The 20230-nt window shown below is 39.1% G+C and overlaps 1 protein-coding gene across 11 annotated transcripts in view; it reads left to right on the top strand.

The window, feature by feature from the left end:
• Positions 1-18086, top strand: part of mast4 (microtubule associated serine/threonine kinase family member 4) — a 171813-nt gene extending 153727 nt beyond the window's left edge. For 6 of the 11 annotated variants that reach the window (XM_081364905.1, XM_081364901.1, XM_081364909.1 and 3 more), the window contains 11 exons: positions 4713-4814; positions 5412-5537; positions 5955-6067; positions 7046-7167; positions 7441-7658; positions 8644-8841; positions 9748-9974; positions 10161-10283; positions 10391-10527; positions 13214-13419; positions 13643-18086. In XM_081364905.1, coding sequence (XP_081221031.1) covers positions 4713-4814; positions 5412-5537; positions 5955-6067; positions 7046-7167; positions 7441-7658; positions 8644-8841; positions 9748-9974; positions 10161-10283; positions 10391-10527; positions 13214-13419; positions 13643-17625 — 5555 coding nt within the window. In that variant the 3' untranslated portion in view covers positions 17626-18086. The remainder of the gene's footprint in view (positions 1-4712; positions 4815-5411; positions 5538-5954; positions 6068-7045; positions 7168-7440; positions 7659-8643; positions 8842-9747; positions 9975-10160; positions 10284-10390; positions 10528-13213; positions 13420-13642) is intronic. The other 5 variants (XM_081364907.1, XM_081364903.1, XM_081364904.1 and 2 more) reach the window with 3 other exon arrangements.
• Positions 18087-20230: the final 2144 nt, after the last annotated feature.

The following is a 20230-nucleotide window of genomic DNA, read 5'->3' as shown; positions in this document are numbered from 1 at the left end:
GTCAACTTCCATCTTTGCAGAAAAGTTTTATTAATAAAAATCAATGGACACGCGTCACCGGATTACAAAGGCACTTCTTGCTTGTTGCACGCACACAGATATTATGTTGAATAATGGTGGGCTCGGGCTCATAATAACAGTTAATGCCGTCGGCCGGACTCAGACACAACGTGCACGGCTTGATTTTATTTTTTTTTATTTTTTTTGATCTGGCATTCAGTTTCTGAACGGTGTAGGCACAAGCCAACAGTTTGGCGACGCCATCTGAGCCCATTATGTCATAATTTTTAATTAGTCACGGTAATACCGTATACCCCGGTAAAATAGGGAGGAGGTTTGACGGTATCAAAATTCCAATACCGCCCAAGCCTAGTGGGTACCGGCCAGACTGAGACGCAACCGGACGTAACACAGCATCCCACAACATGCTGGAAACTCAGGTAAACTCCCACTGCAACGTTACAATAATAGGCTACTTTTATCAGCTTGACGTTGAACTAATGCTCCATGCTCGTACCATGATAAGTATGGAACCCTATCAACCGTGCCGAATTCTGTCACTGCAAGCACCACTTCACATTTTCTTCAGGAAATGTACATTCTAGGTTTGTAGATAAGGTTTCTCCATTATTCAAATGCCCTGCCGATGTTGATCCGTGTTTTTTACCCGAAGTTCATCCGATTCACGTCTGGCCTTACGAGCTTCAGCAGAAAAAACTTTTTTTTTTTTTTATCAATATGTGGAGTTTGTGTTGGAGTCTGTTTTGCTGGGCGCAGGTCGTTTCTTAGTGTTATCAGACATGTCATAAGTTGCATAAGTCATAAGTCCATGTCATAAGTTGCAGTGTCGTCGCTGTTGAGTGCAAAGTCAGTAGGCTAGACGAGGCGAGACTGGAGGCTCGGGAGTGCGCATGCAGGTGACGTCACTGGCGGTAAATCCGACCCGGGACCTTCACATAAAAATAAGAATACTTGCTTTCAGAGGTAATAACAAAACCCGCAAAGTGGATAATTTTAATGTGAGATTACAACCCCTTCACACACAGGCAATAAAAAAAAGGATTCGTTTTGGTAGAAAAGCTACATACAGCTAGAGACTTGGTCTGGGAACCACGTGTTCATTTTCTCGTATTTGGGGTGTGGTTTACGAATGCCCAGAGTCGTTTATTGGGCGCTATGAATGTCTATCAAATGCGCCTGTTTGTAGCTCATAGCCAATCGATTCAATTACACCAGATGACGTATGTAGAGTGACAGAAATTCGACGAGGAAAAAGACGATGGGTCAAAGATTTATTTGTACATGATGGCGTTTAGCGAATATTACCGTTTGTGCAAGATAAACATGAGGGTAGAAGATAACGTCGAGTCTGATGCCATGTTGGATCCATAGATATAAACAAACTGCTTCAGTGTCGTCATCGTCTTGCTGCTCCCTCCCCGTTCTGTGATTGGTTCCCTTTTTCAGGGGAAAATTTGGTCCATGGTGTCCAGACTGCCTAGCAGCGTGAATAAAATCGCGCTGCGAGCAAGGCAGTATGGGGAAACCCAGGCTAACATACAGCACCTTTAAGCTGCAATTCAGTATTTAACATTGCCACATAAATTAAGTGTCCCATGATACAAAAGAAATATTTTAGACTTTTACATTTGAAACAACAATTTTTGTTGAATGTTTGTTTGTTGAAACAACAGCCCTGTCCTACAGACCGCAATGATGGAACACAGCCACTTGTTTTAGCATAGTTACATACAGTATAGTTTTAAGTATTAAAATCACATCCTCATGACTCTGCCAGAATTTTTTTCCAATTCACCCCTCATCCAAAAACAAATCCTTAACATTATAGTTCAATACATACACTCACTGGCCACTTTATTAGGTACACCTTACTATTGTTGGTTTGGACCCTCCTTTGCCTTCAGAACTGCCTTAATTCTTTGTGGCATAGATTCAACAAGGTGCTTGAAACATTCTTCAGAGATTTTGGTCCATATTGACTTGATAGCATCACGCAGTTGCTGCAGATTTGACTGTGAAGGCCATTTGAGTATAGTGAACTCATTGTCATTTTCAAGAAACCAGTTTGAGATTATTTGAGCGACGAGTGACATGACATGTTTTCCTGTTGGAAAAAGCCATTAGAAGATTGTGGTCATACTGTAAAGAGATGGACATGGTCAGCAACAATACTCAAGTAGCCTGTGGGGTTAATAATGCTCAATTGGTACTAAGGGGCCCCCAAAAAAGTTCCCTATTACACCACCACCAGCAGCCTGAACCACTGATACAAGGCAGGATGGATCCATGCTTTCATGTTGTTTATACCAAATTCTGATAGTTAAATTGTTAAATTCTTTAACATCTGAATGTAACAGGAATTGAGACTCATCAGACCAGGCAACATTTTTCCAGTCTTCTATTGTCCAATTTTGGTTAGCCCGTGCGAATTGTTTCCTCTTCCCGGTGGAACCTGGTATGTCTTCTGCTGCTGTAGCCCATCTGCTTCAAGGTTCGATGTGTTGTGCGTTCAGAGATGCTCTTCTGCAGACCTTGGTTGTAACAAGTGATTATTTCAGTTACTGTTGTCTTTCTGTCAGCTCGAACCAATCTGGCCATTTTCCTCTGACCTCTGGCATCAACAAAGCATTTTCTTTTTCTGACCATTCTCTGTGAACCCTAGAGATCGTTGTGCATGAAATTCCCAATAGATCACCAGTTTCTAAAATACTCAGACCAGCCCGTCTGGCACTTACAACCATGCCACGTTCAGAGGCACTTAAATCACCTTTCTTGTCCATTCTGATGCTCAGTTTGAACTTCAGCAGTTTGTCTTGAACATGTCTGCATGTCAGCATTGAGTTGCTCCCATGTGATTGTGTTAACAGGAAGTTGAACAGGTGTGTACCTAATAAAGTGGCAGATGAGTGTTTTTTTAATTAGGTTTATGGTATACTGTAGAGCAGGGTTCCTCAAACTCGGTCCTGGAGGGCCGCTGTCTTGCAGAGTTTAGCTCCAACACTGATCAAACACACCTGAGCAAGCTAATCAATGTCTTCAGGATCACTAGAAACTCACAGCTAGATGTGTTTGATCAGGGTTGGAGCTAAACTGTGCAGGACAGTGGCCCTCCAGGACCGAGTTTGAGGAACCCTGCTATAGAGGTACAGTATATAATGTACTTTTTGATGTCAGTAAGATCTAATCAGCATTTTAGAATGATTTCTGAAGGATCACGTGACACCGAAGACTAGAGTAATGGCTGCTGAAAAATCAGCTTTAACATCACAGGAATTAATTACATTTTAATAGATGTTAAATTTGAAAACAGTTTAAATTTTAAATTGTAATAATGTTTCAGAATTTATTTTTTATTTATTTATTTTTTCTGTATTTTTTTTGTTTTTGTTTTAGCAAATAAATGCAGCCTTGGTGAGCATAATAGAGTTCTTTAAAAAAAAATAAAAAAAATCTGGTTACACTTTATTTTGATGGTCCACTTTAGACACACTACTAACTATAAGTAACTTTGCAAATACATGTCAGCTAACTCTCATTAAAGAATTAATAGACTGTAGTAGACTGTTGGGTTAGGTTAGGGTTAGGGTTCGGGTAAGTAGAATATGTGAATATCTGTTGGGGGACCATCAACATAAAGTGTTAGCAAATATTAAGCAGACAGTGTACTAATACTCTAATGAGAGTTATTTGACTTGTAATTGCAAAGTTACTTATAGTCAGTAAAATCTAAAGTGGACCATTAAAGTTAAGTGTTACCAAAAATCTTAATTCCAAACTTTTGACTGGTAGTGTATAGCTTTATATAATGTTTTGTTTCCAAGAGATTTATGATGATATTATCTGTATGAAAAAGCCATTTGAAGAATATATTGTTATAATACACTTTCAATCATTTGTAACCATAAGATTTGTTTCAGTCCAGTATATTTGCTCTGTCCTTAACTTGGACTTAAAAATGTAAACTGCCAAAATGTTAATGTGGATTCTTTCATTATCCATTTAAGCCAAATATCTTGAAACAACCCCCATATGTTTCTGATACCATCAGTACCATTAGTGTTAGTTTTCTGTTATAAAGGTTACCGTGGGTGTGAGGCTTAATTAATGAGCACAGCTAGCTGCTGTTGCTCTGGGCTTGGATGCATATTCATGCTTCTTGATGTGATTCAAAAGTGAGGCACATGTTGCTGTAGAGACAGTTGGAAAATAAACAAAGTACAGCTCTTCGTTTATATCTAAAGTTATATCTAACTTTTCTGGGATGGCATATCGATTACCTAGCAGCCTATGAAGGAGTGAGCCAGCTCTCAGATTTCATCAAAAATATCTTAATTTTTGTTCCAAAGATGAACAAAAGTCTTACGGGCTTGGAAAAACATGAGGGTGAGTAATTACTGACAGAATTTTCATTTTTGGGTGAACTAACCATTTAAAGTGGATATTAGGATGGTTTATGTATGCCTGTTTATATGTAGTAGGCATTTTTATGCATTTTAATAATCACATTTCATTCATATGTAAATATTTCTTTGTATTCATTAGTCTGGTGCTGTGCATGAGTGAAAGGTTCTGTGTTACAGTGGAGGCCCAAAAAACCAGAGAGGAGCGTTCATGTTGAATGAAAAGTAATGATTTTTTTGGTTTTGTTCCATTTAGTCAATGAGGATGAAACTGTTTGCTTCTTGTCTTAGATGAAATAAACTGGCCGGAGGGAGAGGAAGCTCCACCAGCTGATTCTCAGGAGCTGATCACCCTACTGCTCAGACAGAACCCTCTGGAGCGCCTCGGAACTGGTAAGGGTACAAAACACTTGCAACAATACTTGCCAAGCACCAAAAGTGAGAAAAAATTGCTTTTGGCAAGTAAATAAAATGTCTAATTGGCCATTAAGGTATTTTGGATATTTGTGTGTTGCATGGTTAAAATGCAATTTAAAAACATACATACAAAATAAATGAATATCCCATGTAAAAGTAAATTAATAAAGAGAAACATATCATTATTTATCGTTTGGCCCTTCATAATATATGAATATATGATTAATAATATAATATATATAAATAAATACATAAATAATTTTAAATAATATATGATTTGGCCCTATATAATATTTGGCCATTAAAACAGATGTCATCTCACTTACAGTTCGCTCACAGGCATAATCCATAATCTCTTTGATATTGCTTATGTGCACCCACCCATATAAAAAAAAGCTAAATCCAGCGGGAACCCCCCCAAAATCACAACTATTTTTTTTTTTTAAATGTAATACCCAAAGTAGACATACTGTAGTAATAGAATGTATTGGGTGTTGCTTCATCGCTTTATGCCTTTTTAGGACATAAGGCTGTTAAGTTTTTCTTAAATTTGATTGGATGTATATCTTTAAGCAGGCGGGGCGTATGAGGTCAAGCACCACCAGTTCTTTCACAGTCTGGACTGGAACAGCCTGCTGAGGCAGAAGGCAGAGTTCATCCCCCAGCTGGAGTCTGAGGATGACACTAGCTACTTTGACAGTGAGTGACAGCAGGAGTGAAGTCATTGTCCTTCATGGTCCATGCAGGCAGATCAGATGTTCCCAAACTGATAGATTGCTCACATATTAGTAAAGCACAGTTGGTTGATGATATGATTCTTGGTCATTTGTTTGGAGAAATTTCAATAATTTGCTCAAGCTCAGTGCTTTGGACTCTTCATTGTCAAATTGTTTGCATGTTATAAAATAAATATAGAATTAGGTAAACATGCTGTTTCTTCTCCTTCAGAAGTTGTTCTGTGTATTGTATTATTCATGACCAAGCTAGATGACAGAATGTTCATTTTTCAGCGAACTTCACTTTAAAATGTTGAATATGTTTTAATGTCTTAAAATAACTGACATGAGAGCATCCTAACATCACAGCCCAATGTGACATTTTATTTTTCAATCGCAGCACGATCTGATAGGTACCATCACTTAGAAACTGAGGAGGAGGACGATACCAATGACGAAGATTTCAATGTGGAACTGCGGCAGTTTTCCTCATCTTCGCACCGATTCTCCAAAGTGAGTTGTGTCGCTCTCTCTCTCTCTCTCTCTCTCTCTCTCTCTCTCTCTCTCTCTCTCTCTCTCTCTCTCTCTCTCTCTCTCTCTCTCTCTCTCTCTCTCTCTCTCTCTCTCTCTCTCTCTCTCTCTCTCTCTCTCTCTCTCTCTCTTTCCTCACATTCACTTGTTTAATTCATGCAGTGCAGAATGATTCTGCTGAGAAGAGTCCTGTTCGGTGGATGCATTGTGTTTGCATTTTGCAAGTTTTAATAAAGATGTCTAACGATGTGGCCAACACTGTCTCTGGGATAAAGCTCAGCTCATAGATTTACATACATTTGCATTTGATGTAGGGATATATTTTTGTAGGTCAGGGAACAATATCACACACAACAAATACTCGTGCACATTCTTGTTCTCGGGCATGCAGGGCTTTGGTGCATTGCAGTATGAGGTGCTTCCAGAATCTATCATGCTTTCAGTGAAGATATCGGGTGAAGGCTGTGTTTTATAGTGTAAGACCAGTGGTTCTCAACAGTGGTTCTCAAAAATAAAAAAGGAAAATAGGTATTTTTTGCATTTTTATTAAGTCAGATTTAAAAATAATAAAAATAATAATGTTATTTATATAATTTGTATTAATAATAATAATAATAATAATAACTTTAAATAGTGATATGGTTTTGAAATGTAACATTTTATTTAAATGTTAAAGAACATTCTTTGTCATGCATTTCAGGCATCTGATAATCAGGGGTGATTGGCGTATGAATTTGCCACCAATTTGGCTTGGGAAAGTAATCCATTTAGTAATGACCCAGAACACCCTAGGAACAACTTAGCAGTAACCTAGAAACCAACAGAAACATTACAAGTTACATTTTACATTTATGTGCTTCAGGATTCAGTATTATTGTCTCATGTCTGTTTACTCAGAGATCTAATGTAGTCTATTGGTGCTTATATATGCTGTTTGTTTGTGTGTTGTGTGTGTGGTAGGTTTACAGTAGTCTGGATCTGTCTCGAGGACAGTTGGAAGAGAAAGGAGAACAGACAGAGAAGACAACAGACAGTCCTCTCACTGTTGACTCACTGAGCTGGACTCCAGACTTCACTGAGATGTATGTTACCCACAAACCCTTTCCATAAAAAGGCTCAGATCCCAACTAAATGTGAAAAATCTGAAATTAAGACCTCATCATAGAATATATGCACCTCTATACTCGCATGCCACTTGACACAATTTTTATTTATTATTCAATTAATAATTTATTTTGACATTTAACATTTAATATGCAACAAACCAGCTACCATGTTCTTGAAACCACCATAAGTTTGTAGATTGTGGTTTTTCCAGGTGGATCATATAGGTTTTTCTTGTTTCTCTTCTCCAGTCCCTCTCTCTCTCATTCTTCTGACACTGAGAGCACCAGCTTGAGCAGATGCTCTGGTCTTCTCCCTAAGTTTGCCATCTCAGCAGAAGTGGAAGATGGTGAGGGCTCCCCGTCTCTGGAAGACCCCAGTAAAGTGACCTTCAGTATTGGGGAGTTGCCTCAGGATGAGCCTGATCCCACCACACCCTGTAGCACCATCAGTAACTCCACCCTCTCAGGTACAGGGGGGATTTATAGGAGATGGGGCTGTATACTGTATGAATCAAACTTGCTCCACACAATTTTTTGTTATACTTTATTTCGATGGTTCACTTTAGACATTGTACTGACCATAAGTAACTTTGCAAATACATGTCAATTAACACTCATTAGAGTAGACTGTTAGGTTAGGTGTTAGAGTTCAGGTTTGTAGACTAAGTTGGCATGTACTTGCAAAGTTAGGTATAGTCAGTAGAATGTCTGTTGTGGGACTAACAAAATAAAGTTTTTGCAGATATTAAGTAGACAGTCTACTAATACTCTAATGACTGGTAGTTCACATGCAGTTGCGATGTTACTTAGTAGAATGTCTAAATGGACCATCAAAAGGAAGCGTTACCAAATATTACATTTTTGTCTGGGGTCTCAAGAGACTCATATTTTATGTGGATTTTTTTTCCTTTTTTTTCTACATTGACTTTTTGCTATGCTGCAACTGACCCCCAGTTGACCTGAAACAATGTGATTTGTTTGTGATCAAATTGATAGCTTCAATAATATCTACTGTGTTTTGATTAGGTCAAAGGAACGTGTAAAAAAAAATTACTAATGTACTAAAAACAGAATTGTTCATTTACAGACCACAACGTTTTTAAAAACAATCCCCATTCACACGGATCCATGAAAACAAATAAATACGCTGTATTATTCTGACAGCCCAGTAGTTGGCTGTCAATTTAAGCACTACACGCCTATAGACTGAACATGTACATATGTTTATACATATGATGTATTTGTAGTATACACGCAGACAATAACTGTACCAATTTCAAAAGTTTGCATCTTCAGGCCCCCAAAACGCCATTGTTGTGTAAATGAATTTGAGAGCAGATTAACAAATTGTGCAAAATTAGTGGGAATGCTCTGGAAATAGTGTCTGGTCTGTTTAGTGTATTTCTCTACTTATTATATATCTCTACTCTTAAACTTTATTTTTTTGAGTAGGCAGTTTCTCCGAGCACCTGGATCAGGTGCCGTCACAGGGAGGTGGAGGGGAGAGTCTGGACAGCTCCTGTAAGCCCTCCTCAGACACAGGCTCCTTCCTGACTGCTTCCAAACCTGAGACAGCGGACAAACAGTTTGCAGTTAGCAAAGTGCCAAAATCAGTATCTACCAGTGCCCTGTCACTCATGATCCCTGGAGGTGAGTGTATGTGCATGCTGGAAGAACATGTGTTGTGTTGATGTGTATGTGATCGAGTGTGTTGGGGTGTCTTTGCATGTGTAGCAAAGTGTTATTGTCCATGTTAGGGATTCCCAACATTTTTGTCATACTTTTGTTAGTTATTTTTCTACTTACTGCTTATTTCATGTAAGAACTACATGAGAAAGGAATGTAGTGAGGAATGTACTCCCTTTTGTTGCCAGCTATTTTGACGATAATGGCTGTATGTTGAGTTATTTTTAGAGGACAGTAAATATATACTGCTATACAAGGAGCACATTGACTACTCTAAAATATATACAAGTTTCATTTCTATAGTATTGTCCCTTGAGAAGATATACAAAAATGTTTGCTGAAATGTGAGGGGTGTACTCACTTTTGTGAGATACTGTACTTTTTATGAAATAATATTCTTTAAATTCTGGAAAAATAATTGGTTTTATATTTTATAATAATAAGAATGATTCTTGAGCACCAAATCAGCATATTAGAATGGTTTCTGAAGGATCATGTGACACTGAAAAAAGGTCTAATGGCTGCTGATAATTCAGTGTTGCCATCACAAGAATAAATTACATTTTAGTTATTTTAATTTGGAGAAATATTTCACAACATTATTGTTTTTACTTTATTTTTGATCGAATAAATGCAGCCTTGGTAAGAATAAGAGACTTCAAAATTATTTAATAAAATCTTACCATAATATCTTATTGAATAAAATAAATGTAATCTATGTTCTGCACTTTATGCTAATATATAGTAAAGTTAACTTAACAAGTCCACTGTTCAGTCTATAATAAAAGAAAGGTGGTTACTTGCTTATGCACAGTGCCAGTTTATTTATTGATTTATTAATGTATGATTTGGCCTCTCTTGTTCCCCCAGATGTTTTTGGTGTGTCACCATTAGCAAGCCCCATTTCTCCATACTCACTGTCATCAGACCCGTCCTCTAGAGACTCCTCCCCCAGCCGAGATTCTCCACTTAGCAGTGTCAGCAGTCGTCAGCCAATCATCATCCACAGCTCAGGGAAGAAGTTTGGCTTCACTCTGCGAGCGATTCGGGTCTATGCCTGTGACAGTGACGTTTATACGGTTTATCACATGGTCTGGGTAAGTGTGGGTGGCATCTCAATAAAAACCAAACAGCTGACATGTATTCTTGCTTGCTGAGGTTGTAGCTTGTTAGGGCAAAAATAAATTAACATGGCAAAGATTTTTCATTTCATTTTTTTAATTTCTCATTTTACTGCATTACACATAATTAAGACTTTTTTTTCTTTTTTGTGGGGGGAATAGAATGTAGAAGATGGTGGTCCTGCTCACATGGCTGGTCTTAAGGCTGGAGACCTGATCACTCATGTGAATGGAGAAACAGTTCATGGACTGCTTCACACTGAGGTGGTGGAACTACTGCTGAAGGTGCAAATACCAACTGATGTTACAACCACAACACTATTTTCACTGCTTATTTTTTTCACTTTGTGTTACAGTATTTCTGTAAGTGACACTTACATTTTGTTTTGTAGAGTGGAAGTAAAGTAGCTATATCCACGACCCCTTTTGAAAACACTTCTATCAAAACTGGTCCAGCTCGGAGAAATAGTTACAGAAGCAAAATGGTGAGGAGAACCAAGAAACCCAAGAAAGAGAAAACCCAAGAAAGGTAAGAAAACAGGAATATCACTATTCTCGTCTATTTTAGGTTTTACAATTGTCTGTTTACATAATCACATAAATTTGGATAAGCTACCTACACCAGGGGTGCCCAATCCTGCTCCTGCCGATCGACTGTCCTGCACAGTCCATCTCCAACCCTAATCAAACACACCTGCCTTCAATTTTCAAGTGATCCTGAAGACCTTAATTGGTTGCTTCAGGTGTGTTTGATTAGGGTTGGAGATGAACTGTGCAGGGCTGCGTTTCCCAAAAGCATCGTAAGCCTAAGTTGATCGTAAAAACGATCGTACGACTGATCTTAATATTATGGTCTGTTTCCCAAAAGCATCGTAGCTTAAGTTGCACTTGAAAATCTTCGTAGAACTACGAGTGCTCTGAAGTAATCGTACATCCCCAAGTGCATCGTAAGAAGACAGATTTATGAGGACACCTGCAGGGCAACCGGCAGATTACACCTTTAACTTTATTCAAATGCAATGTGATTATAATATAAGGTTTTGATTGTACTTTATTATACACTTTATTACTCTTTTTTTTTTTTTTGGTTAAATTAATGTATAAATTAAATAAAAAGGTCAGAAAACAAAACAAAAAAAATAGATTTATAATTTTAATAATCTACAATAATTTTAATAATTATAATCGTCCATCGTGATGACTGACCGACATCACGATGGAGAGCCACCATCGTGAAGCCACGCCCCCCACCCTGTCAGACCAGCCCAGTCTCATACCTGGCTCTTTGGCAAAAAATCATGTGGCTCGCGAGGTCTCTCACCCTTTACCAACAAACGCAAAAAAAATTAAGACATCAACAGAGATCGGCTCTCTGCAGAAAAAGCAGCCAATTACAATTCCCTTGTTGTACAGCCTATCGAAGTTAATGAAAAGTTTATGATTATAATAATATTCAAGTTGTACCGGCAAAAGTGCGCGTTCAGTGCTGTTCGCGAGTGTCGCTCACGTGTCACCTCAGCAATCAACTAACCGCTTACGTTTCTGTGGTAAGTTGTAACCTACTGCACTAATTCAAGCAGCTGCAGCTTGTTTAAGGTAACGGCGAAAATCATTTTAGGACAGCAGCAAAAATGTAAAAGTAGGCTAGCCTATATAAACTTTAATATATCCTTTTATTGAAATGGGAGCTTTACTGTGCAAAGAGACATTTCGAAACATTTCACCCGCTGGCACTTTCACTTTTGCCGCAGAGACCCTTTATGTCCTATAAATGTGTCGTATTTTTGATAATTCATTCCGCGCAGATTTCAGTTAACGATTCTGTTTAAAGTTATTAATAACAAAACATGAATGAAAGAGAAAGAAAAAAGCAGGATGTGCTTTATATTGAAAAGAAATATTAAAAGCGCGATAAGTCGCGAAAGAGAACTGAATTACACTGACAGGATGCTGTGCGCGCGCTCCGAGCGCAACACGGGCAAGCAGGGGTAGCCTTTGTCTTCGATTGCGCGCCTAAACGGCCAAATAAACACAGAAATACATCAAAATGCCAAGTCGAGTATTCCTGTAAACACAGTAGACGTAAGTACTAATGTGCATTCTCTCTCTCTCTTTTCGTGATGGTCAGCACGATTCCGTCGCATTAAGATCAACCCCAACCCCCGACGATATCATCGTCCATTGCGATGTTTTACTGTAAACATCGTCAACTGCCAATTTAGGGGACATCGCCCAACCCTAATTATAATAATCTAATAATTTTAATCAAATTAAATGAATGAACAAAAAAATAAATAAAAGAAATCCTTTAAATCTGTTAAAAATTACATCTTTGTTTCTCTCTATCTCCTCTAAAAGGACATTAATTTCATCTTTTTGAAAGGTATCTTTTTTTTTTTTTTCAGCCATTTTGTCAGTGCCTCCGCCTGTAGGTGCTTTATGTAGACTTGTCTTGATTGCTAATCCACAACAGATGACAATTATTAGGTTAAACGTTCAGAATACGATTCCATATAAGGTTATATTTCAGAACTTCGTGAATGGACAGCGACTCTTAAGTAGCACGTAGAGCGCGTTCTCGCGCGTTCATGTTGCAGTGCATTTTTGGGAAACACTCGTGGAATTGCTGCGAGCTTTCGTAACCTTGCACGTAGAAAGCGCTCTTAAGAGCTAAGATACATCGTTATCGGGAAACCCGACCCAGGACAGTCGATGGCAGGAGCAGGATTGGGCACCCCTGACCTACACAGTAGCAAGATCCCCCTACTTCCAATAGATGGAGCTGTTGTTGCCATTTTTTTGTAATGTACACTCATTGACTGTGCTTAGAATGGAAAATTTGTGTACTTACTACTGCATACAATGCATTCTGTATATTGCCTAATAGTTTCAATGTTTTTTTTTAACCATAGGCAATATGTAATTATAATCATGTTAAAAAATATATTGCCAAATGACCTTAGTATTGGCAAGTGTAATTCTGTAACATTCTTCTTGCAAAGAAATTGTTATTTGGATTTTATTTTTGTTGATTTGTTGTTTGTTTTTTGTAAAACTAAAAAAAAAAAAATCACTTTTGATATTTCTTAGTGCATTGCATTATGAAATATAGTATTCCATTGAGTGTGCTTTCAAAATATACTGTACATTCTTGCAAATGTATGCATATTGTATACTGCAAAATGTTATTCTGAATATTCCAATTGTTTTTTCAGTCACGCTTTTTTCCTCTCCAGGCGGCGTTCTGTATTCAAACGCTTTGCCATGCAGCCCTCTCCACTTTTACACACCAGTCGCAGTTTCTCCTCGCTGAACCGCTCTCTGTCTTCAGGAGAGAGTCTACCTGGATCTCCCACACACAGCCTCTCACCACGCTCCCCAACAGCTGCCTTTCGCGCAACACCTGACTTCAGCCAGTCAGGTTTGTGTCTTGCATTACCTAGACACTGTTTCTATTAGAATAACATATTTCAATATCATGTTTCATATCACATCAAGGGAGGTAAATATTTGCTGCTTTAGTGCTCTTTGCATTTCCTGTTAAGTTCAGTGTAGAATTATATTGGGATTGAAAGTCATTTAAATAAAAGAATGTTGGCACTATATATTATCTTTATATGTTAGCTTTCCACTCTTTGTTATAGGTGGAACTTCATCACAGAGTAGCTCCCCCAGTTCCAGTGCACCTAACTCTCCTGCAGGCTCTGGCCACATCCGACCCAGCACTCTGCATGGCCTGGGTCCCAAACTACCTGGACGGCTCCGTCAGGGCCGACGTAAATCAGCAGGGAGCATTCCCCTCTCACCATTAGCTCGCACACCCTCCCCTACCCCTCAGCCTCAGCCAACTTCTCCTCAGCGGTCCCCATCTCCCTTGCTGACTCACACTGTAGGAAGCTCCAAAACTTCTCAGGCCTTCCCTACCAAAATGCACTCACCCCCCACTATTGTACGCCATATGGTGCGACCGAAAAGCGCAGAGCCTCCTCGGTCCCCACTCCTGAAGCGAGTCCAATCCGAGGAGAAGCTCTCCCCTTCTTATGCTGGTGACAAAAAACATTTATGCACCCGAAAGCACAGTTTGGAGGTCACCCAAGAGGAGTCTCAAGGGGAGGCCTCATCTAGAGGAGAGTATACCCCACCATGCATAGAGGACAGCACTTCTTGTGAGCCACCCACCATTACTCGGGTGAGACCTGCTGAGCAGGGTTGCCTAAAGCGGGCTGTCACTCGTAAAGTTGGCCGACAGGAGTCAGTAGAGGAGCTAGATAGGGAGAAGCTGAAGGCCAAAGTGGTGGTAAAGAGGCAGGACTGGGCTGAGAGACGGGAGTCTACTCAAAAACAAGACATCATGCAAGATGTGGAAGGTGCTGCTGCTGAAGAAAAGGAGTGGGGTGTCCTAACACGTCCCAGTGCGAGAACCCAGGTTTCCGAATCTGGATCCTTGGACAAGTCTACAAATGCTACTTTAAAGGATGTCCTCTACAAAAAACTAAACCCAAGAGTCTGTGAGAGCATAGCGGAGTCTGTCACCAGTGGGGACTGTGTATCACTTTTAAGTGAAAATATGAGGTCACCATGTCAATCAGAGCGACAAATGTCTTGGTCAATGAAGGAAGGAAATAAACCAGAGAGGTTAGATTTCAAAGCCTCCAACATGGAGTTTGCCAGGAAGAGGCAGTCCTTTGAGGAGAGGGAGGACTCCTTGTGTCGAATATCTTCTGGTGTTCATGAAAGCATTCATTTCAACACCACCAGGTCCAAAAGTCTTCAGCTGGATTCTGCGTTGGCTTTAGAACATGTTAAAGGGGGCATGTGCAACATCCATGGCACTTCTGAAACTTTGGCCCCTAAGCATTTTAGTGGGAGAGGGGAGAGTGCGGTAGAAAAACTTCAGATGATCGCTTCTGATGGTCCTATCAGGAAGACCTCCTCAGAGTACAAATTGGAGGGACGGCTTGTTTCCTCTTTAAAGCCACTAGAGGGCACCTTGGACATTGGTCTGCTATCTGGACCTCGTGTATCCAAGACTGACACATGTCTTTCCAAAATGGCAGAAAGCCATGGTGAAAGTGCTTTATTAGCAGAGGATCTATGTATAAAACAGCCAATTCAACAGAAAACCGCAGAAAAACAGAAAGTTCCACAGGCAGGGATGCCCGGGACACTTAACCATAAAGACAATGTGTATTTGAGCAGTAAAACCATTACAAAAGAAGAGTCCTTTGCCAATAAGGACTGTAGAATAAATCCATCTTGTAATGAGGCCCTGCACGATAGAAATAAAGTTGATGGAATAAAGTTGCAGATTACAAACAGTAAACTAGAGTCCATAGACACAAGTGCAAGATCTGAGAGTAGGCTAAAGACAGCTCAGGAGATGAGGGCTGCACGACACAGCGCTCACTTTGCATGTGGGAAAACGCCCTCCATCAGGGAAGTCAGCAATGAAGACCAGGAAGATGACATAGAAAATATAGAGGAGACCTCTCCAAAGCAAAATGAAACTCAACAGATACAACCAGTCCTTACTAAAGCCAATGAACCTGACAAGTCTCTAGCGTCTTCTGCTGTTATTGCCCAACTCAACTCTGTCCAGCAAACCCAAGAAGCACATTCTGGCAAAAATAATAGTAGGCTGAGTGAGACATCAACCAGTTTTCCCAGTTCAGCATTGTCTACTGAGAAGAATATCATAAATAATGACAAACCAGCCAATATAACATACACCTCAGTGATAAAACAGATCCAACCATCGAAAGATGTTACAGACAACACAGTTGCAATATCAAGCCCAACCTTGGCTGCAACCAAGACTCTGATAGATAGAAAGAATAAGGCTGGTAGCACCAAAGACTTTTCTGACCTCAATCCAGAGCGTCTTCAAGATTTGAAGGAAAGCAAATTATCTACCAGAGTAATAAGTTTAGACAAAAGCGTAGAGTCTGCAATCAGAGACAGAAGTGATTGTACACCAACCTCGGCTGCTGACTCAAGGCAGGCTAAACCCGAGATATGTGTCAAAGGAACAGCATCAACCCCACAGAGTCTATCTTTAGCTTCTTCAGTCACAATATCCATTGTGTCTTCTGTCTCAGCACTAGCAGATACACCTGAGGCCCCTATTATTAAAAGTTCATTGTCTCCCAAGCCTACCCTTCAAAGAAAAGCCACTCCATCCACAATTGCCACCCCACTGAAGACCATACCTGCTACTGATTCAAAATCCCAGGCCTGTGCAATCACCACCCCACAATTTTCTGGGTTGGCTGTAGTAAAAACTACCACCATCCAACCTCCACAGTCTGATCAGACGTGTGCCAAAAATGGACAAACATCAAGTAATTCTGATCAACTCTCCAAACAAATCTCAGACAGAACACAAAATTCCGATGTGTCAAGTGGTAGCAGAGAATTCAATGTGCAAACCCATCAGTCTCAACTGGCCTTAAACAAAAATCAACATGCAGACAAGGTAAATACGAAGGAGGCAAGTAGCCAATTAAATTTGACGGTAAAGGATCGTAAAACATTGCCAGCATGTGGAGACAAAATGGACTTGAGTGATAGAATAGCCCTTAAAAAGGACTTCAAATGCAGTGTGACTGAAAAGATTACCTGTGTCCCTAACCCTAATTCGTCAGGCAAAGCTGAAGTTTCAAAAAACTGTGAAAAGCAAGAAGCCATCTTCAGAAGCCAAGTAAACATGAATTTCACATCAAAGGACACAGGTGCAAGCCCACCAAAGACTAGAAGTTCTGACACTTCAAAAAAAGACACTGTGCATGTGCAATCCACAATGAAAATGGAAGAAAAGCAGAAATTCAAGAGTGTTCTTGGCATAGACACCCAGAAGGTTGATAAGCAAGTTATGGACATGTCCACGACAGAGGCAAGTCCAGCACTGACTGCAATAAAACAGACGCAACCACCTGGTAGTGCTATATTAAAACAAACACCTTTGAGTTCTAAAAACAAGCCCAGAGTAGACTCTCCACTTGTTACACAATCTATTGGGAAGGCTGTTGAAGAGAAGGGAAAGCAGGAAAACAGAGCACAGCTACAGCCCATTGTCAAGGACAACATAGTAAATCCAAAGGATCTAAGAGTGTCAGTCTTGTCTACGCCTAAATCCCAGCCTCAGAAAGAGACCCGCCCTGGTTCTCAAGGTGGATCCGTGCAAGTGTTGCCAGTACCCGCTGTTAAAATACATGTGTCTAGTGGGCCTCCTTCTGGTAAGGGCAGCGCTGCTGCAGTTGAAACATTTGGACCTTCCTCAAAGGAACAAGTAAAGTCCAGAATTGATGTTCCAAGATCAGAGTCTCTCGAGGGTTTCAGCACAAGTGATCCCATAGGGAAGACTATAACTGCTGTATCCAGTCCTGACCCTAAACATGGCACCAGTGAGTCAAAGGTGTCTGACAAACAGATTTCATCCAACCGAAAAGAGCAAGTAGAAAAGAAGAGAAAGGAACCCACTCAAGATGTATTGTCCGCACCCAAAAATAATCGTAAAGACTCATCAAGAGGCATGCCTTTGGCAAAGGATAGTACTACTCTTGAAAAAGATTCAGTCCGTTCTAAACAAACAAAGGATCCACCACGTGGTTCAACTTGTAAAAAGTGATGTATTGTATTGTAGTTGCCAAGCGTATGGAATTTTAAAAGAACCGAGGATGTAAACTTAATTTTTGTCTATATGTAATATCTTTAAGCCTTCCTATCTAAGGACCGGTGAAGCTGTTACTTTAGGTTTTCATGAGAAACCAGAGAAATTTATTTGTTTGTTTGTTTGTTTTGTGATCTATAATGCTTCATTAATATTATGTCTAAAAAAAGTGTAGTCTGAATGTTGACATGTTTTGCTGCTGATTTGTGGTCACGTTTTAGATCTTGCAAAAGCGCCAAAAGTAGACATTGTGTTGTGTTGCAGTGTGATGTAACAAGTGGCGTGTGCAATAACTGTGGAGGCGGAGTATGGATGCCTTTTTTAAGGCTTAAATTAACTGTGCCAATCATGGAGTATAATTATACCAAACAAAAAGCACCTTGAATTTAGAGCTGAAGGTGCATGTTAACTGACTGTGTAAAAAAAAAAAAAAAAAAAAAAAAGGCTTCACGCTCATTCAAGCTAGCGTTATGTATTTTACTGGTTTTTGATGTATTTAAAAACCACTAGGAAAGTATATGTAGCAATGGTGCTATTAATATGGGTTACACTCTGCAAGTTGAACAGATCACTACAATTTCTTTGTACAACTTTTTTTTTTTTTTTTTTTTTTTTTTTTTTTTTTGACCTTATCAGCAAAGTTTTGTTTTGGGTAGTGGTGCACAGAGGGAATGCACTTTGTCCTGTGCTTCTCACCTGGAGCTATTTTATATTGGAATCATCTTGTGGTTCTGGAATTGTAGTGGAAGGGGCCTTAGAGTTTTTTGGGGAAATATGACTTGCTGTTCTTAGCAGGTCATGGTGAAATTCACATTCCTTTCCCATGCATTTCTACGAATTAATTGTTATGCAATATATTGTAAATACTGCCGCATTAATTGTACAGAGGGGTCGGTTGAAAATGAGTGTTGTATGTTTTATATGTATATATTTTGCTAAGTCATATGTTTGTATACTGTACTCAATGTTAGTCGCTAGTGATGTCATCTGCTCAGTAATTGCGCTGATATTGAGTCTAAACTAGCAGAATAATCATAGTCTCAATCTGAAACAAAGTGTACTTGAAGTTGCACTGAGGAATGTTGGGGTTAACCACATGCATTTTCAGATATGTGTTTTAAGTGACGCAGCAGAGTTCTCTTAATGTTCGTACTTGATGCCGCTTGAAGTCATGCATTTACATTAAAAAAGGGACAAGGCAAATGCAGAACATTATATAAAGGCAAGTTTCAGAAACTAAAGGATTACCCCATGATTAAGGTTTGCTACCATGTAGATTATATACACTCTGTTTTTCAGAAAATGAAAAATGTCAAGCTTTTAGGGCTAACATTTCCCCCTTGGCATACAAGAACATGATGTACTTCCCCTGGTTTGGTTAAAAGGGCTTATACAGGGATAATCAAATGTGCTTTAGCAACATGACATTGTGGTATGTCAGGGCTTGTGGTAAAATGTCCCATCAGTTTCTAACATATTCATATGCAAAGTACAACACTTATAAATGGGGATTGTATTATACTGAACTAAATGCATTTTTGCTATTAACATCTCGTGCAGTAGGACTGATAAGTGCATTTCCTGTACTTTTACCTTCAAGACTTTTCAAAGCTCTCTTTACGTTTTCTTCGTTACCAAACATTTAGAAGCATATTTGTCATTAGTCACGCTTGATTTGATCTTTAGGCAGTTGCATAGTGACCACTGAAGGTTAGCATCAATAATAGAGGAGTGGGTGAATCGTTGTGTCTTTTGATATTTGGTCTTAACTTTAAATCTGCTGTAGCTCACGTACAAACTTAAAGCAAAGCAACTGTATATCTAGGTCCATTTTAGTATACTTGTATTGTGAAACATCTAGGCTATATTACAGTTTGATATTGAAGTATTTGCAATTAATGTTTTATGTAAACAGAGCATATATATATACATATATGAGCTGGACACACAAATGTGCATAATTACCTAAATAACAGAATGCACAATGTAAAGAGAATCTAATAAAGTAGCCAATTCGAAGTTGATTGTAGAGATTTGAAACCATATTAGCACACTGAAGTTTCTGTTCCTCATAGACTTTGCAAATGTAGTGTAGGAGGTCGGAAGAGATACAAGGCACCTTAAGATTAAAAACACAACGCTTATTGGGATTTTGAGGATAACATGATATTAACTTTAATTATAATGATAAAATGTGAATGTTTTATAGGACATATGCATTGTCTGTTCTCAAATATCATTTCTTTTCTTTATCCCCCTTCCTTCCTGAAAAGTAATGTTTGAATCATTAAAGAAGCACATTAAATGCTTGTTTACAACTACTTCATGGATGTATATTTTGTACATTTGTGTTATTTGCCAAATTAATGTGCTACATCACAGGCAGTTATGCTGTGATCTACGTGTGTGTGCGTGTGTGAGTTCCTCCTAGCGGACACTTGCTATTGAAGACTGTCGGTGTGGTAGCCTAATTGTTTGTTGTCTCTCCAGTTCAGTATGTTCTTGCTTGTTTCTTGGAGTTTTCTTTCGTCTCTCTATGTGTGAAAACAGTGTTTATGTAGAT

This window comes from Scardinius erythrophthalmus (genome assembly GCF_964197995.2).
Source record: "Scardinius erythrophthalmus genome assembly, chromosome: 5".
NCBI classification, from domain to species: Eukaryota; Metazoa; Chordata; class Actinopteri; order Cypriniformes; family Leuciscidae; genus Scardinius; species Scardinius erythrophthalmus.
The sequence above is the reverse complement of the archived record's forward strand: the minus strand, read 5'-3'. Positions and strand labels throughout refer to the sequence as shown.